Raw genomic sequence first — 19576 nt, 5'->3', positions numbered from 1 at the left:
TGTGAGTATTCCAGAAAAAAAAAAAAAAAATTCCCTGAAGACTCTGGTGTGTTCCCCTGTTTAAGAATCACCAATCCGCAAGGGTCCCAAAGGCCCCAGCCTCCCAAATTACCCCATTCGATGTGTAACACTTCATCATTAGAGACTTGCTAAGATACTGCTCTCTACTTAAATGCAAGTTAATGTTAAACCTTATCACTCATTCTGTAAGGATTCAAGAAGCACTACTATGTGACAGGCAGGCTGACTCTCTCTATATCTGTCTTATGGCTCTTCTCGTGTGTATATTATCTGATATCTGCTCTCTCTACTGTTAGGTTATTTCTTGCCAAATAGCCCCGGAATTTTTTCATCTTCTCCTCCATCTTAGCAGCTGGCTCTTGTACATAGTGAGTGCTTTTCATTTGTGAAATGTATGAATCCATGAATCATGGGACTCACACCTCATCAGGAATGAGTTTATGAGTTTCTTTCAAGTAGCAGACTTTGATAGACTCTTAGGCACCACCAATTTCCAGGTCAGCTGTGCAATGCATGAACAGTCTCCCAGCCTTGGTTTCCTCATCTGTGAAGGGGGCCCCAAAGCACAGCTCCTGGCTCATAGTAGGTGCACAAGACATGTCCATTGTCAACTCTCCTTGTGGATTAAGCCCCTGACGGTGTATCTGAGCAGTGGGTGGGGAGGTGGAAACAGGGGCATGAAATCCTGTTGTGTAGACAGCCGTCCACCCTGACGTCTGGCCTGCCCACTCCACTCCTGTGTGCATTCCACAGGGCCAGGACTGAGCGGCCTGGACCGTCCTTGGCACACGTGTATGTGACTATAAAGCATGCCATAACCTTGGAATCCAGACATCAAAAGGGAGAGCTTCAGTGCCTGATAAAAATATGTGTTCCTCTCAGCAAACCACTCCAAACGCTGTCTTCTCCATCCCACTGGGAAGCTTGTCACTGCTAATGTGATTCTTATGATTCTTGCTGCTCGGTAGCCTCTTGATCTTTCCTGAGATCTCTCTGGCCCAAGTGTGTAGGAAACAAAATGTCTTGTCTGCTGTCCAGAGCTTAAAATAACAGATGCTGGATTCCTGCTGCCACATTGAAACTTTACTCCAAGGTCTCTCCCCGGCACCCCTGCTCCCGCCCCCTCCCCATGCCACAGCAGAGCCTAGTGTGAGCATCAGACAAAGGAGGGGAAGGAGGCAAGGGGGGCAGGGGTGGGGGGAGGGAGGCCTTCTCAGACCACTGCGGGCACTCTTGAGGATCAAACTGGCTGCTCAGAAAGATCGACTTCTTAAGTTGTGAGACATGTTTTAGGGAAAGATTCTTCCTATCTCTAAAGAAGAGAACCGCATTTCCCAAGCGTCACTGTCTAGGAGCATGTTCGAGGTTGCCCAGCCTGTATTCCGCACTGGTGAAAGGAGGGCGATGTGTATTTCTGTATGTGCCTTTTTCAGCCTGGGGAATAATAAAATAAGTCCCCCATGCCATCTGGGTCTATGCACGTTTCCTCTGTTAGAGAGCAAGCTTGCAAAGTCTGCAGAAAATAGAGTGTCCATGGTATTGTCTTGCAAACTCATCAAATCCGCCTCTTTCACTCAGTCTTACAGGGGAAATGCCTTTGTCTTCTTTTGCCAGCAGATGATGGTTAGTTCAACAGAGAAGATATTTTCCTTCTTTAGCTTTTGACAGGTCATTCTGGGAGTGTCTACTGTCCGAAATTCCTTCTGGCCCTCTGGAGATTGAGTTGACCTGAGCATATTTTTAGAAATGCCACAGATGATTGTTTTTATTTGGGGATGGCATGGCTTTTAGTGGTGACACTTTGGGTTTTATTTGTTTTCCTTCCCTTGCCCCAGCTGTTTTTGTTTTAATAACATTGGAGAGAAGGTTAAACCTAGTCCATCTCTCAAGTTGGCAGAGCTAGAAATCCAAGTGGGTAGAATGGCAACCTACAGGTCATCTGCCAAGCTGGGTCCATCCCTGATTTTATCCAGCCTCATGAGGGGCATGGTTGACAGTGAGGTTGGTCTCAAGTCGAGTGAGCACTTTGGAGCCAATAACTGTCAGGGGAGCAAGTGATCCCACAAACATACCATTGGAGACCTCGAGCACTCAGTAAATGCTGGGATGTCATCTTGCCAAACAAGAGGCTAGGACATATGCCCATCTTTTACTTTCCATCTCCAACCAAGGAACATGACTCAGCCAAGACACAGTCAGGCACCTAACACAGCCATGCATGGCCTTGGGGGTGAACTGGTAATGGCCACTGTTTCTGAGACATCTGAGTCTCCTTGGCCGTACATGGTGAAATCCAAAACTCATGCCTGATCTCATTACCAGGGATGCTGATTTCATTGGTCTGGGGTACAGTCTGGGCATGGGATTTTGTCAAGCTCTCCAAATGATTTCGAGGTGCCACTGAGGCCACCCAGAACTATCGCTAACAGAAAAATGTAACTAACCTTTTAAGTACCTTTTTCCCAGACACAGTACTAAGCATGTTCCTGCATTAACCCTTTATTTCTCCCAATATTCCTGTGAGATAAGCTTATGTATCTCTAGGTGAAACAGGTTTCAAAAACTTACATTGTCCAGGTGGAGTTTGGTTCCTAGTCCATTTAACTCCAAAGCTTATTCCTTTTCCAGAGAACCCAGAATACAGCAAAATAAGACACTCGTATAAACTCTCCAGCACTCTACATAAGAGATCCGATCCTTGACTTATTTATCTGTGCGGAGCCTTCCCTGACTTCTACGTATTATCATAGGTGGAAGAAGAATCAGAAACTATTTAATTAGGGACTTTGTGTATTGCAAAGGGAAGGTCACTGCCATGCCCAGTCCCCATGCCATCCTGGCGTGGCTATCCCCATACAAAAGAACAAGTGCTAAAAATTCCTTCTACTTTTATAAAGCGCTCTTCAAACAAGGATCTCAAAGCACAACATAATTAATAAAATCACCCACATCCTGTAGGTGAGTAGCGTTTTATATGTACAAATTTCTCTCTGCCCCCAGGCCCTCCAAGAGGAGGAGAATGTTTCCAATTTTCCAGAGTGAGCAATAGAGTAATTGAAAGGAGCTGTGTCTTGGCCAACTCAAAAGACCTCAAGGCATTTATAGTGACCCTATGTGAGAAAACATGGTGACCACGAAGTGTGTCATAATGGCTTGTCAGCCATGCTGTGCTAAATGGTTCAAAGAGGGAGAAGACAGGGCAAGAATAAAACATTCAGTTCTCAAGAGTTAGCTGCCCCTGCGACTGATATTCTGATCTGTTTGGTCGACTCTCCAAAGGATCTAGAAGCAGTAAAATGATGACATTAGCTAGTGATCCAGTTACTTGGGTTAATCAAGGCAGAGAGGACAGACGGGGCCAATTAAGTAGCTGGGCAGCCCAATGATGGATGAGTCATTATGGGCAAGTGCAAAGATAATGCCATTGGGAAAAGCAATTAAGTCATTCATGCACTTCCAGGCCAGGAAATCCTAGTCTGTGAGGGGGATCATTTAGGAATCATCAGACTCAGCCTGATGAACTCATCTATTCATTGTGCAACTAACAATCAACAGAAGAGCTGAACACAAGGGGACAAGCCATATGGAATACATTTTGGTAGCTGGGATGTATATCTGTGCCTTCATTTGAATCACCTTCTTTACTCTTGTTTGTTTGTTTTTAATTTTATTGGAATATAGTTGATTTACAATGTTGTGCTAGTTTCAGGTGTACAGAAAAGTGATTCAGTTATACATATATTCATTCTTTTTAGATTTTGTTCTCATATAGGTTATCACAGAATATTGAGTAGAGTTTCCTGTGCTATACAGTAGGTCCTTGTTGGTTATTTTTCTTATATATAGTGGTGTGTGCATTTTCATCCCAAGCTCCTGACTTATTCTCCCCCCCCCCCCACATTTCCTCTTTGGTAACCATAAGTCTGTTTTCAATATCTGTAAGTCTGTTTCTGTTTTGTAAATACATTCATTTGTATCTGAATCACCTTCTTTAAAACAAGTCATACTCTAGCCTCTCTTCTGTTTTTCTTTTTCTTTTTTTTATTGGAGTATAATTGCTTTGCAATGCTGTGTTAGTTTCTGCCGCACAGCGAAGTGAATCAGCCTTATGCATGCACACATCCCCTCTTTTCTTTTCCTTCTCCGGTCCCCAATCTCTCCCTACTCCTTATGTTCTCATCTTCCTAAACACACACAGTTTCAATGTGTATGGATGATTTTTTTTTTAAGTAATGACAAATATTTTCCTTCCTCATTGCTAGTTCTGTCCTTCAAATAGGTTGCTCTCTGTACACATACAAGTTTCCAAGGGACACTTCAGCATGTTACAAAACTGTTCTTTTTTTTTTTTTTTAGCACAAAAGAGGCTGTGTCTATGCAACAAAATTTATGCAAATGGGAGGTTGAGGGGTGGGATGAACTGGGAGACTGGGATTGACATATATTCACTAATATGTATAAAATAGATAACTAAAAAGAACCTGCTGTATAGCACAGGGAACTCTATTTCACTTCGCTGTACAGTAGAAAGTAACACAACATTGTAAAACAACTCTACCCAAATTTAAAAAAAAAAATTTACGCAAATGGTCTACACTTCTCCAAATCCTTTATTTGTATTCATGTTGCAAATCTGGAATTTTAGGGGAGAGGACTTATCATTTTTTTAAGGAGGTGGGTAGGACACTAAAAGCCCATATGAATTAAAGTAAACCATACTTGCAACTCCCTGTTTCTTTAAAACAAAAGTCCTAATCAGGAACCCCCAGAAAAAGGTTATCCATGACTGTCATGTTGATAACTCTAATGAACGCTAGTTCTTCTCCTGACTTACCTTCTCCCTCTCTGATTTCTCCTGTTTGTCTCCCTTTTAAGCTCATCCTCTCTTACCAACCATTCAGTGTTGGATTCTCTAAACACTGTATTCCTGGTTTTTTTAGACAATTGACTCATTGTTCCATTCTCGTCTTGCCCTACACTCAACCACATCTTGCTGGTTCCCAGCCACTCTGTTTTCTACAAACTACAGGAGCATTACATCTGTTTCCTGTGCCAGGACTTCTCTCCTCTGGTTCTTTATCTTGTTAACATTTGTCCATCCTTCAGATCTCAGCTCACTCATCATATATTGACTTCCTCACACTTGGTCCAATCTCTCTACTATGGACTCTCATAACACCACATAGCATTCTTTACCACACTCATCAGAGTTGCAACTTTATATTCATTTGTGTGATTCATTTCATTAATGTCTGTCTCCCCCATTAGCTTATAATTTCTTCCCTGTTTTCTGTTTCTTTTCTTCCTGTTGCTCTTGACTAACCTTGCACTGCCCACTTCTCTTCTTCTCGGGCTACCATAGCTTCTACTGACCAATGGCTTCCTCTATCTCATAGATTCTGATGATATGCTTTTCTCTCAGTGCCCCTCAATTTCTAGTCTTCCTCCAGTTGTTGGTTGTCCCTAAATTTTTTTACAGTCACACTCTACCAGCAAAACAATCTTATTGGTTTGATTCATATGTACGATCTCTTCAGCAAACTTCTCATGAGAGACCAACTCATGGCTCCCTGGGCAACACTCGAATGGACTTCCCTAAGGTCGAGCATGTCCTGCATCCATGGGCTGTAGCCAACATAGTGGACAGGTCAGCTTTCCTAAGAAAGTATGATAAATCAGATACTTTCTCCATCACAGTCTGCTTGCTGAGAACTGGCAGAGCTGGGGAGGGATCTTCCTGGAGAACCGGGATTGGAGAAAGGGTAAAGAGTAGTAACAGAAAACAAGCAGGGACAATTGAGGCATTCAACAACCTCCTCCTTGGTTGGTTCCACTCAACCAAATCGCCATTCCTTGGCATACATTGTTAACAAATTTAAGGTGTCACAGGAGTCAAGTCCATTTATATCTGATGAGCAAAGTAAAACTCTTAACGGAAGATCTGAAGTATTTGGGGAGTGATAGAACCCAGTGAAAAATGTCAGATGATTAGATTTTAAAAGTACCTTGGAAGGGTAAAGGCCTGTCTACTTCTGGTTCATACTTACTCCTTGGGTGCAGCCCTTCAGGTCCCAAAGTGAAGGGGCTCACCAGTCCTCCCTTGTGGAAGGCCCTGGACTCTAGCCTTTGATGCTGTACCCCATGCCCTTACAATATGAGGCTGCCAAAATCTTGTTCAGCCCTCAATCTCTCAACCACCTCTACTAGAAAAAATTGGTATAACAATGATTGTAACAGCTGTTAGAAATGAGTTTTACTGAGCTTGAGGAGAAGAGATGGCCACCATCCTTCATCTGGGTGGACATCATCAATTGCTTCTCTTGGACAGAGCAACATAATGTAGGATTAACAGCACAGATTCCAGAACCAACTGCCTGGGTTCAAATTCTAGCCCTGCTACCTACCAACTATGTGAACTTCGGTAAGTTACTTGTCTCCTCCTCATGTATGACATGAGATTATAGCATCTAACTCAATATAGTTGTTGTGAGGACTAAATAAATCATTAAATGCCGAGTGCTTATAACAAAGTTGACATTACATATCTATGAGCTACAATAATTATCGCTGTTGATATTACTATTGTCCTTAAGAAGTCACCTCATCCAATTATTGGCCAACCTGTATTACTCAGGACACATCAGGTTGTAGGTAATAGAAATTCAGCTCAAAGTAGCTTCAGTAAGAAAAAGAAATGTAATTGTTCACACAACAGGGACAGTCCACAGGATGGACTCACTTAGGCACTGCTAGACCCAAGAGTTCCAATGATGCCATCAAGACTCTTGCTGTCTTGTGCCTGGGCTTTCTACTGAATCAGCATCATTGTCAAGCAGGTTTCCTCCATGGTGGCAAGGATGTAGCTTGAAGATGACTTTGTTTTTACACTTCTTCCTCAGTAGATCTGAAAGACTGGTAGGCCCTGGTTATGTTCCATCAATGACCCAATTATCAGGGAGGTGGAGTATTCCAATAGGCCAGGACTGGGTCACACAATACTCCTGTAGCCAAGAGGAAAGGTGGAGCCAACTCTACCTGAACATCATGGTCCCCTGGAGGAAGGATGCTGAGCAGGAGATACCCACTGCTCAACCCTTTGTCAAGGCACGGTGTGGGGCCATGTCTCCAAGAAGAAACTAGAAGACTGTGATGACATGTTTACTGAAATTTTTATCCATTTTCCATCTAAAGGGTTACAAACACACCCAGGAGTGATATTCAAAATATTGAATAACTGGTAGAGTAAGAGTTGATCAGTTTAAATGGATGCCTGACCAATCAGAATGGGGGTCAGCTGTATCAGCAAATTCCTGCTGAATGGCAACGCTGCATCAAATGCAAACATTGGACTGATTTCTCATGGACTTAAATATCCAATACTATTCAATCTTCCTTATTGAGCAAACACTCTCTAGCTTTGGTTAGTTTACTCACTTACCTGATTAGAGGCAGAACTGAGTAGATAGATATCTCCAGAACTCTTTCTACTCTTCAGTTCCCTTTGATCATCTCATAATGTGTGTGACCTTCCCACTGGGATATGCGCTTAAGACAGAAGATAAGCCTTTGAGCTGAAGTAACAATAACCTTGAAATGGGCACATGTACCTTGCTTGACCTTCTGTTGGGGGCCAACCCTGTCATTTTTCCTGTCTGGAGAAAGCAGAGGGCCCCCTCTTCCCTTTCCTCTATTACTCTATCACCACTGAGTGCCTCACAAAATAGTCCCAGTCTCCAATGGATCTATCTGTCCAGGGATATGCTACCCCTTCAAATTCAGATTGGATGAAGTGTTCTTTGATTAGAGACCTAGATGAAGGGTTACTTAATGGGCCAGCTCAGCTTGGCTAAAAAGCTGCAACCAACAACTAGTATGGGGTGGAGTGTGCGTGTGTGTGTGTGTGTGTGTGTGTGTGTGTGTGTGTGTGTGTGTGACTTCTTGTCACACTCTCTTCCCCTGAACTAATGTGTCTATAGTACTTAGCAGAATCCACACACAATAGGTGTCTAGTAAATGATAGTTCATCTCCTTCCTTCTTGCTAGACACCCTTCCTGTTCCTCTACTGCCCTGCAGCCTGGCTTTGGTTGCCAGCAGTACCCAGCAGCCCCATTCCCCGGGATCCTGCCTTCTAGGCTCAGGGCAGATCCCAGGCATCAGTGCCTACACCTGCTCACCAGGAGATATTTCCCTACCCTACTTTGACTCCCTTCTAACTCTTAATGCAGGACTGCAGAAAGACTTAGGAACACTTGCCAAGACAGTCTGACCTTTGCTTCCCTCTTTCAGGTGGGAATTGATGGATTTCATGCCTGTTTCCTTTCAGGGTTGCAGAGAGTACAGCAACTTGCAGAAAACACAAGATACTTCAGACAGAGACTGAGTGAAATGGGATTCATTATCTATGGCAACGAGGAATCTCCCGTTGTTCCCCTGCTCCTTTACATGCCTGCTAAAGTAGCGTGAGTATCCAGCGGACTCCCAGAATAACACCTAAGCTCCAAGGTGATCTGACAGAGATGGTGCTTTTGACATCAGGGGGCTCTTTCAGCATAGGTATTGCTTTGCACTTTGAGCGGGACGCCGAGTTCAGAATTCACTTGTCCAGCTTCTCAGAAGCTACCTGCCTGCCCATCAGCAAGGGCTTTTCACAGATCTTGTGGGAAGGGAGCCAGGTACTGCGGCCCATCATTTCCAAGCTTTGTGAATTGGGTGGAGTCACTTATCTCAGGCCTCAGCTGTAAATTGATGAAGATCCTGCACTTCTTCCTCCCCCAAGTCTTTCTCAGGGAGAACCTCAAAAGACCATCTCTCCCAACATTCAAAAGCAACATTACCAGGCTCTGTGCTTTCTCCCATTGCACTCTCACGGCCACCCTCAAAAGAAGGCACCCTCATGTGTGGAGAAACTCAGGCTGAGACCAGTTAAAGAGCTTCCCAAAGCCATACCGGTCAAGCAGTAGTAAAACCAAGAGGCAAACCCAAACCTAAACTTACTCCAAAGCTCTTGCTCTTAACAAAAAATGTCAACACCACCCCTGTAAGGTTATTTGGGGTTGTTTTCCATCGATTGCAACTCTGAGCTTGAGCATTAGTAAAAAACTGCATAAAGAGGAAAAATGACTTTTTCTCAGCATGGCACAGATGAATTTATACGTGAGCCATCTCCAATCTGCTAGAGAATAATTAACTCTGTTGTTAAACGGCAGTTAATTAAACTTTTTTCTAATATAAAATGTTTTGTGTATCTGATGAAGCACATGGTAGAAAGTAATTCTCAACAAATGTTTATCAGATTCTAGACATCCTGACACTCCTTTAACACAACTCCATTGTTGGAACTTTCCGTTTGATTCTTTTAACAGTAGAAGTAGATTGGCAGAGTATTAGATGTAGTATAGAAAAGAAGTTCTGGAGCTATTACTTGAAAACTCATGATGGATAGGACTGAGTTATATGTTCCTAAAAGATGGATTTTTGGGAGTACACTCTTGTGTCATTTCACCACAGCAAAATAATATGCAGTTAAAACACACACATGAGTTGCCTCATGCACCATGGCCGTCCACCACTCAGCCCTTTGTTCATGGATCTGGATCAGGAAATCAATGCCTGGAGTAGCCAAGAAGACAGTGTGCTTCAGAAATGTCATAGGATACTGCTCTGTGCTAATGGCAGGAAGGAGTGACAATGGTGATTCCAACTGGCAGATAACCCCAAACCCTTTACCATCTGATCTTGGATGACAGGAAAGAAAACACACGTTCACTCAGAGTGGTTGAGGAAACGGTACGTTCTGACTCCACCCGTAGCCCATGCCTATCTAATATTTTATGATTAGCTCAAATGAAGACATCAAAAGTAACCTTGTTTCATTTTAGAGAGTGTCAACACCAGAGGGTAGGGAGTGTGCTGGATACTTCTGACTTTGATGATGGAAGCTGGAATTAGAACCTCAACAGGCTGGGAACATGAGTCCATCCAATGAGAAGAGTCCATGAAGAATAAAAACAAATGCATTTCAATGCAAAAATTCAAGTGCACGATGACAGAAAGAAAGAGGGAGTTCCCCTCCTCCTTTATATGCCAGGAGTCCTGACTAGACAAAGCTAATGTGAAAAAGGAAAATTTAACTGAGAGGGAGTTTCCTGGAAAAGTTATGTTCTAAGGTATAATGAGATGTTTGGAATAAAAAAGAAATTTGATTCTGCCTCTTCCTAGCTGGGGGATCTAGGACAAGTTAACCCCTTCTGAAGCTCCACTTTTCTCATATTGAAAATGGGATAGAATAGGACCTATTTCCTAAGATCATTTGAAGATTAAACAAGATGAAGTCTATCAGCATTTGGCATGTCGTGTCTTACATAGGAGCTACTCAGTGTTGGCTGTTATTATTAATAGTATTAATAATGTATATAAAGCACTTCATATAGTAGCTGAGTAAGCACTCAATCAGTGGTAGACATCATTATTACTACTACTTCTACTACAGCTACAATGATGATAATTGTTAGTTTCAACAGAGTATAAGATTGAGTCATCATGGTTGCGTGGCTAAGGAGGAGCTAACATTTCTGGATGTTACTTATTTATATGCTAAGGAAGGCTCTTAAACCCAGTGATCACCCATTGAAGGTGGGATGCTCAGCCCTGGTTTACAAATGAAGACACCTAGACACCCCAAAGTCAACCTACTTTCTCAGAGTCACTCACATTGTACGTACTAGAGGCCAGAATTCAAACCAGTTGCATTTGCCTCCTAAACGAGTGCTCTTTTCAATGCACAGCACAGCCCATAGGGGAAAAATACACATCTCTTTAAAGCAATGCAGAGTATAATTTAACCCTCTTTAATGTCATCATTGGTGAATCAAAAGGCATCCATTATGACAATGGGGAAAAAATCTAATTATTTGGGTTGTTAAGAAAACTTAGAACAGGTTAATTACAAAACGTGATATTATCTAATGTTGGCAGGAGTTACTGCTGCCCAATCTTGTTTCCTGTGCTGATATTTCTTCAATGGAAAGTTGAAGGCAGAGAACCTTTTGAAACGGAGTTAATTGGCTAAGCCAGTGTATGAGCACCTGTTTCATTTGCTCATTTAAAAACTTTGGATTTTTCTCAAAGAACTGTGATTTCTCCACATTTCCACCTACCACAGAATGGAGACATTATCTCCAGCCAGGTATCCTTTTGGATAAAGTCCTGTTGCAATTCTACCACTGGAATCTTCTATGGAGTTTAGTATAATGTGATTTCACCCATAAAACCTCCACTTAAATAATCAAGAATATATTGTATTTACTATTTGGTACAGGGTTGACATTTTCCATCCTCAGGCCTCATCATACACTTGGAGGATGGTGGTGCAGAAAATGCAGTGATGCTGCGTGAAATGCAATGCTCATGTTGTGTTATTATTATTATTGTTCACATAGTTTAGTTTCTTTCAGCCTATGCCAGCTCTAATTTGCTTTGGGGAATGCAAACCCAGAGGCAATCGTATACATTAGCTGAAGGAGGCTAGGTTTAGTAGTGTACGTTTTAAACATAGAACTGCTCCGGGGAGGCCTCAGGTTAGCCTAATGAATCAACAGTCATATATTTCTCTCTACATTCTTTGGCAAAACTTACTTCCTCTGGTACAAAGAGAAGAGTGCAGACAGTGAAAATGGTCTTTGGGGAGTCCCGAAAACCGGCCCGATCATGGGTCAGGTGGTTTGTACTCTAGCAATAAAAGCACTTGACTTGTTTCTCAGACAATTACGAGCTCTCATTCTGTGCAGTTCCGTGGGCAGCCTTCCATAGGGTGATCAAGAAAAAGAAAGAATGGCTGTTTTCAAGCTTCCTCAGTTAGAAAGCTCCATCTCCTTGTAAACTTCCCAATCCAAATCAAAGGCTATATCTGGCCATGGCCAAGCCAGGGGGCCAGAGAGGCTGTGTGTTTGGTAGTTCTTGCAATCTCCATCGCTTTCTTTGATAACCTGCATTCTGCACGAGGAAACCAAAAGACAGACAGCTAAATGGGAGGAGAATGAAAGACCCCTGCGTCGCTGATTCTTCCTGAGTTACGACTCAAGGTTTCTGTGGTGCTGTCAGCTTCCAGCCTAAAATAAGACACCAGCAACCTCTTAATGCTAAGAACAGATCTGAGACGTTTACCCCACTTGAGGGCAAAGCATCTTAATGATTAAGGATTCCTGCGGGGAGCGACGGAGCACAAAGGGGAAAGGCTCACTTGGGTGCACATGCCTGTGTCTGACATTGGATCTCAGAGCAAGAAGTTTACAGACTTTGAGAGCTGGGTATTCTAGAATCGTTACTGAGATTAGCTCTGAAATAAAAAGAGGCTAGAAGCAGTTAAGGGGAAGGAATCATAGCTTACAAAGGTTTTACTCAGTATCAAAGAGCTTTGTAATTCTATGACCTACAGCCTCCAGGTTGCTTCTACCGACCAGCCGACCAGCCGACCAGCCTCTGTGTGCGTGCATTTCTCTCCCTCCCTCCTTCACCATTCCCCCTTAATCCAGCCAATGGGTTTATTATCCCTGAACATACACATAACAAATGAGGAGACCCTTGCTACTTCCTATCTTTGGCTTGATGGAAAATAAAATCTTTGTCTCTGGAAAGATAACATGGCTTAGGGTTGGCTCCTGCAGACCCTCTTATCCTGATCCTGAAATTATAGTCATGAAGTAGAGGATTCTTAAAATTTCCACACTGTATTATCAGTATTGTTTTTAAAGCATATAGGTATGCATCTAACATATTCTTTCTTCAGGTAATTGCATTGAGTAATGGTTTTTATTCCTTAGGAACCCTGCAGACAAAAGATTTTACATATGGGCAGACTTGTTAAAGCAGGGTCACGTGTACCAGCATTTTCTGCTCAATGTCAAAGACTCTGTACACGCAACTGTCTAATGAGTGCACCATACCCCACAATATACACACTCAGTTATGGGTACCATCAAGTGACTGGCTGCCACATTTCCTTATTGGTTGTATCTGAGAGAAGTTTCATTACTTCAGTCATCTTCTACTTACTTTAAAAAAGTAAGGTCTTTCCTGTTGGTCCAGTGGGTAAGACTGTGTTCCCAATGCAGGGGGCCGGGGTTCAGCCCTGGTCGGGGAATTATTGGGTTGGTCAAAAAATTCGTTCGCGTTTCTCCATTACATCTTATGAGAAAACCCTTAAGAACGTTTTGGCCAACCCAATAGAGCCCGCATGCCACAACTAAAAAGCCTGCATGCTGCAACTAAAGAGCCCGCATGCCACAACTAAGACCCAGTGCAGCCAAAATAAATATAAATTTTTTTAAAAGCCAATTAGCCACATTCCTTTTTTTTTCTTTTCTTTTTTTTTTTTTTTTTTTTTTGCAGTGTAATTTTGTCATCTCTCAGTTAACCTCCTTTTTAACATTTCCCTTAGGGCTTTTGCAAGGCATCTATTAAAGAGAAAAATCGGCGTGGTGGTCGTTGGATTTCCAGCTACTCCCCTTGCAGAAGCCCGGGCCCGGTTCTGTGTTTCAGCAGCACATACGCGGGAGATGTTAGACGCAGTAAGTATTCCACAGCCCAGCAGAAGCGACAGGGTGGGGTCCTCGGATTCTGAGCACGTTCTTTTACTGAGCTCGCCTGGGTTTCCCTGGGTTTCTCTTGGATGGTTTAAGAAAACAACACTAATAACACTCACTGCTAAAAAAAAAAATAATAATAAGGGGATCCTAACAATGCAACAATGTGATCAACTCAGCAGATAGAAAAGAAAATCAGCTCAGTGAAGACTTGAGTCAAATCGGTGTTTTGGTTTCATAGCAAAGACCCACTGAGTAGCCAGACATCCTGCTCTTTGCTTGTTCTTAAATGCAGACGCTGATCTCACCTGCTATTTCAGCAGTAACTGCCTGCATCCTGGCACTGCTCACAGCCACCACGTCCATCATAAGAAAATATGACCCAAATAAGCCACATGTTGGAAAACCAACAACAAAGACAGATCTATCATATAAGCTCATCCTACGTGAGGTGTAAAGGATTTCAAAACCACATTTCATTGTCCTTGGATTTCAATCTCTGTGTGAATGAATAATATCAGAGAACCAAGCCAGGTCAGTCAGTTTAGGGTTGATGAAACTGACTCATAAAATCAATGCAGTTTAGCAAACACTATCAGGCGTCTGCTCTATGCAAAACCCTGGGGCAAAAAGTCTAAGAGAACATACACTTCATAATAATATCAGACAGAATAAATTCATCTCGAAAAAGAAATATAGACAACTGCATGAAGGTGGAGTGGGTTATTATATACGGAGCTATTTGAACAAAACAAGAGACAACAAGGACAAAGGCAACAGAAACAAAAGAAATGGATCTAGGAATAGACGTTATGCATGCATGAAGCTGCCAAGACTTGGCAAATATTGGATGCAGGGCACATATGGGATGAGAGAATCAAGAAGAATCCGAGGTCTCTAGCCCTCTAGCAAATAAAGAATGGCAAAACTAAGCACATATATGAGATAAGGTATATGGCAAGGAACAGCATAACATCAACAGGACTGGGGGAATAAAATGAGCTCACTTCTAGACATGTTGGGATTACAAATCTATGGGCCATCTGTGAAAAAGCAAACTATTATATATAGGATGGATAAATATCAAGGTCCTACTGTATAGCACAGGGAACTATATTCAATATCCTGTAACAAACCATAATGGAAAAGAACATGAAAAAGAATGTGTGTGTGTGTGTGTGTGTGTGTGTGTGTGTGTGTGTGTGTGTGTGTAACTGAGTCATTTATATTTTGATAACATTTAAAGTCAATAAAATCCAATCCTGGAGCTTAGGAGAGTATGAAAGGCTGGAGCCGCTGTAATCTGCGGAACTAACGGATCATTAAAGTCAATGGTAGAAGATATAATTGTCCAAATATAAGTGAACGGGCCAAGCGCAGACTCCCCCTACGTCCCTGGTTGGATATAGGAATCACAGCCGAGGACCTGGGCTTAGATGGAGCTAGATCAACTGAAAAAGTCATGAGATAGTGTGGTGCTCAACACAGTAAAAAGGAAAACGCTTCAAGGAGGGAGAGGATCAAATGTCCCTGCGATTGTTTTCGATTCCATGTGTAAGCGATATCACATGATATTTGCCTTTCTTGTCTGACTTACTTCACTCAGTATGACAATCTCTAGGTCCATCCATGTCACTGCAGATGGCATTATTTTGTTCTTTTTTATGGCTAAGTAATATTCTATTGATGAACCTATTTACAAAACAGAAATAGAGTCACAGATGTAGAAAACAAAGTTATGGTTACCAAGGGGGAAAGTGGGGGGAGGGATAAGTTGAGAGATTGGGATTGACATATACAAACTACTATATATAAAATAGATAACTAGTAAGGACCTACTGTGTAGGACAGGGAACTTTACTCAATACTCTGTAACGACCTATATGAGAATAGAATCTAAAAAAGAGTGGATATATGTACCTGTGTAACTGATTCACTTTGCTGTACACCTGAAAAAAACATAACATTGTAAATCAACTATACTCCGATAAAAATTAATTTTTAAAAATGTCTCTACCAAACAGCAGAACATCCAAGTAGGGTGAGAGATGAGAAGAAACCATTGGCTTAGCAGTTAGTTAGTAGGATCTTGCTGTTGCTCAGAACAGAGAGTTTTAGGGGAGTGCAGGGAACAGAAATAAGAATACAAAGAATTAAAAAATGAAAGGGATACTTTGAGCTTGAATTACACACACACACACACACACACACGGGTGCATATCTTTCTGTGTCACCATTATATTCTAGGAATTAAACCAATGTGTAGAACATAGTAGGTACACAATAACAATTTATTAGATAACACTGAGCTAACTCTAGATTTTGAGATGATGGGATAACTTTGCTGTTTTTGTTCTATATATTTTCTAGAGTCTCTAAAATGAGTATATTTTAGAGAATATTAATTTTAACAAATTTTTTCTTCTAAATGTAATGATTGGGTGGTAAGACATGGTAGGCAAGTCTTTTGAGAAGTGTGTAAAGGCAAAAGAAATAGGTTTAGAAAAAGCCCTTGAAAGTGGGGGAAGACTTGAGCATGTTTACACATCAAGGGAAAGGGGAGTGAAGAGGGGGGCACTGTAGGCATGGGGAGAAGAGGATGCGCCCAGAAGCACCATCAAGAGGCTGCAGGAGGGGATGGACAGCTTGGGTCGATCTGCATCTTTTTTCTGATCCAAATGGCATGGGGGCACTCATGAATACCCAGTTCAATAGATATCAGACCTTGTGATTGTTTTCGTGAGTTAATTCCTGCGGAATACTTGGTTTGGAAGGAGCACGGAATCCTCATCTAGACAAATGTCTCTAAACTTTTGAGATCATCAAATCAATACAAATTTTTGAGCAAGTTTCTTACTATAAGAGAAGTGAAAAATGACCCCTTGAACAGTCAGGGCATTAAGGTAGCAACTGAACATAAATGACAGTCCCAGAAAATATCCAATATTAGAGAAGTCTATTCAGTGACCATGTTTGGAACAAGACAAAAAGAAGGACACTTTACAGACACAAAATGACTTAAAAGGTCCCTCTTCTGACATGAGTGGCAGCTGCTCCATTACCAAGGACAGCTCTAGCCTTGCTATAATCCTCCCGCCTTCTAGATAAGAAGTCTAAATATAAACAACACTGAGCTGCTCCAGCTTCTCGACAGCATCCAAGCCAGAACTGGTCCCTGCTTCCTTAGAATCATCTCGTGCACAAGTCCAGATGTGATACATAGCCCTTCCCAACTCCCTGTTACGAAGATGGTTCTTCTGGAGTGCATATTCCCTGCTGCAGCAAGCTGAATAAACCTGACTTTGTTTGAGTACTGGTGTGTTTCAGGTAGTTGTTTGGTGGCCCTCAACATAAATCCATTTAGAAATAATACATGCATTACCAATATATTATGTACATTTTATAACAGACACAAAAAAAGAAGTTAAAAAGGTTGAGATACCACCTCACACCTGTCGGAATGACTATTGGTGCAGCCACTGTGGAAAACAGTATGGAGGTTTCTCAAAAAACTAAAAATAGAACTGCCATATGATCCAGCAATTCCATTCCTGGTATGTATATGAAAAAAACAAAAACGCTAATTCAAAAAGATACATGCACCCCAATGTTCATAGCAGTGTTACTTACAATTGCCAAGATATGGAAGCAACTTAAGTGTCCATCAATAGATGAATGGATAAAGAAGATGTGGTATGTATTTGCAATGGAATATAACTCAACCATAAAAAAGAATGAAATTTTGCCATTTGCAGCAACATGGATGGACTTGGAGGGCATTATGCTAAGTAAAATAAGTCAGACAGAGAAAGACAAGTACTGTATGACATTGCTTATGTGTAGAATATAAAAAATACAACAAACCAGTGAATATAATAAAAAAAAGAAGCAGACACAGAGATAGAGAGCAAACTACTTGTTACCAGTGGGGAGAGTGGGAGGGGTAACATAAGGGTTGGGCAGCAAGAGGCACAAACTATTGTGTATAAGATAGACTCAAGGATGTATTGTACACAACACAGGGAATATAGCTGATACATTGTAATAACTGTGAATGGAAAGTAACCTTTAAAATTGTATAAAAATATATTTTTTAATTTTTTTAAAAGGTTGAGATTAAAATGAATCAAAATCCTATGTTTTCCTCCCACATCCTTCATGAACTGTGGTACTTCTCCGCCAGGTGTGTGGGTCCTTCACTTTCAAAGCCACAGAGCTACTCCATCCCCCACCTTCAGGAAAAGCAACAGAAACTATCCAGATTGATGCCACTTAAAATGTAAAGCCTGATACTTTTTCCTAGGGCTTATATTTGGTATAAAAATTAAGAAAATAAATTGAAGTAAAAAGAAAATTTTAATTACCCATAACCCTACCACCCAGAAATAAACTATTCTTAACATCTTGGTAGGGATCTTAACTAATGTCAGTTTGGAAGATTTCCCAACAGAGAAAATCCATAAGACCCATGAGTCCATTCATTCTGATGGTAACGATTCTCACTTTACCTTTTTCAAAACACTGGACTCTAATATCTCTTCCCTTTTCTTTCGACTGGTTGAGAAAAACAGGCGCAAAAGGTTAAAAAGGCATGCCCAATTCAGTAGGATTAGTGATAGATTGAGAGGAAAAACTTACATTTTGTATATTCTGGATCTCAGTTGTTTCATTTGTAAATTGGGGATACATTTACCTGCCTGGATTGAGAATATTGAAACAGATGAGTTCTTGGTTTCTTGTGGTTTTAAATTCTATTATTCTATGGAGCATAGAGATGAGTATTTAAAAGTTGGGGGTGGAAGGAGGGGGGCAGCGAAAGAATGGGGGAGAGAGGAGGAGCCTAATTAGCTCCCATAATGTTCCATTTTCTTCCTGGCCATGTTGGTTTGCTGTGTCATGAAGAATTAATGTAAACATAATCTGCAAAGTTTTCTTTTTCTTCCACAAGTTTATATATGTCATTAAACTTTAAAATAAATCCTTCAAGGATAAGCATGGATCAGATGATTTTATTCCTCTCCTCTCACCCCCAAAATAAACTAAAGATTCGTAATGTGGAGTTAGACTATTAAAGAATATGAAAATAAAATGCATTAGCCTCTAACATTCCTCTAGTGCTGGCTTATGAACCACAGCTTAATGATTTGGATCTTTCTCCTTTTCTTTAATATTGAATAAGCTGGCAAAAGAAGAGTGTGGTTCTCTGTGAGCCCCCCAGAGAGCAAGGCCACTTGGGGGTTTAAAGAGAACTGATGGAAGGAATCTCTTTGCAGGTTTTGGAAGCCCTGGATGAGATGGGTGACCTCCTGCATGTGAAATATTCCCGGAACAGGAAGTCAGCACGCCCCGAACTCTACGACGAGACGAGCTTTGAACTTGAGGATTGAGTTTCCTGGACCTGAATGGAACCTAAAGACTTTGCCAGAAAGACCTCCCTCCTTGCCTCCAAAGAAATATAAATAGATTTCTTCTCCTTTCTAAGGACAGTTTTGGTTTCCAAACCAATTTCATTGAGCCAAGGGAGACACGATTGTTGTGCTTTTAATGTCTCTGCGGAGACAAAACTATGGTTCCAGAGTTTAATTTTCTCTTCCCCCAAGTATCCTGCTGCAAATACACACACGCACTTCTTAGAATATTTTTAATAGCAAAGAGCCTGTATTTTAGTTGCTACTGTGCAGCCTCTTTGGTCCAGACCCTTTCAGGAGTTCCAACCAAATAAGAGGATTTTGATTTTTCAGTTCAGTAGATCTTATTATGTGTTTGCTAATTTCATCTGCAGATGGGGGCAAGGGTGGTGGGCAGTAGCTCGACTCCTTGTTACCCATGAAACACCAGCTAGAACTCATCCGTATCACGGGGAGTTCCAGGCAGGAGGGTAAAGAAATGTTGCCTCTACCATTTGCCACATTTGGACTTTTTCCAAGGACAAGTGTCAAAAGCCATAGTTAATGCTTCAAGGGAGAGTGCAGGC

The 19576-nt window shown here is 41.6% G+C and overlaps 1 protein-coding gene across 1 annotated transcript in view; it reads left to right on the top strand.

Moving 5' to 3' along the window:
- SPTLC3 (serine palmitoyltransferase long chain base subunit 3) overlaps positions 1 to 19084 on the top strand; it is a 129542-nt gene extending 110458 nt beyond the window's left edge. The window contains exons 11-13 of the mRNA XM_059037525.2: positions 8346 to 8481; positions 13458 to 13587; positions 18876 to 19084. Of these exons, the coding sequence (XP_058893508.1) occupies positions 8346 to 8481; positions 13458 to 13587; positions 18876 to 18989 (380 nt within the window). The 3' untranslated portion in view covers positions 18990 to 19084. The remainder of the gene's footprint in view (positions 1 to 8345; positions 8482 to 13457; positions 13588 to 18875) is intronic.
- The last annotated feature ends 492 nt before the right edge of the window (positions 19085 to 19576 follow it).

Source organism: Kogia breviceps, chromosome 14 (genome assembly GCF_026419965.1).
Source record: "Kogia breviceps isolate mKogBre1 chromosome 14, mKogBre1 haplotype 1, whole genome shotgun sequence".
NCBI classification, from domain to species: Eukaryota; Metazoa; Chordata; class Mammalia; order Artiodactyla; family Physeteridae; genus Kogia; species Kogia breviceps.
This window is presented reverse-complemented; position numbering and strand designations above follow the sequence as displayed.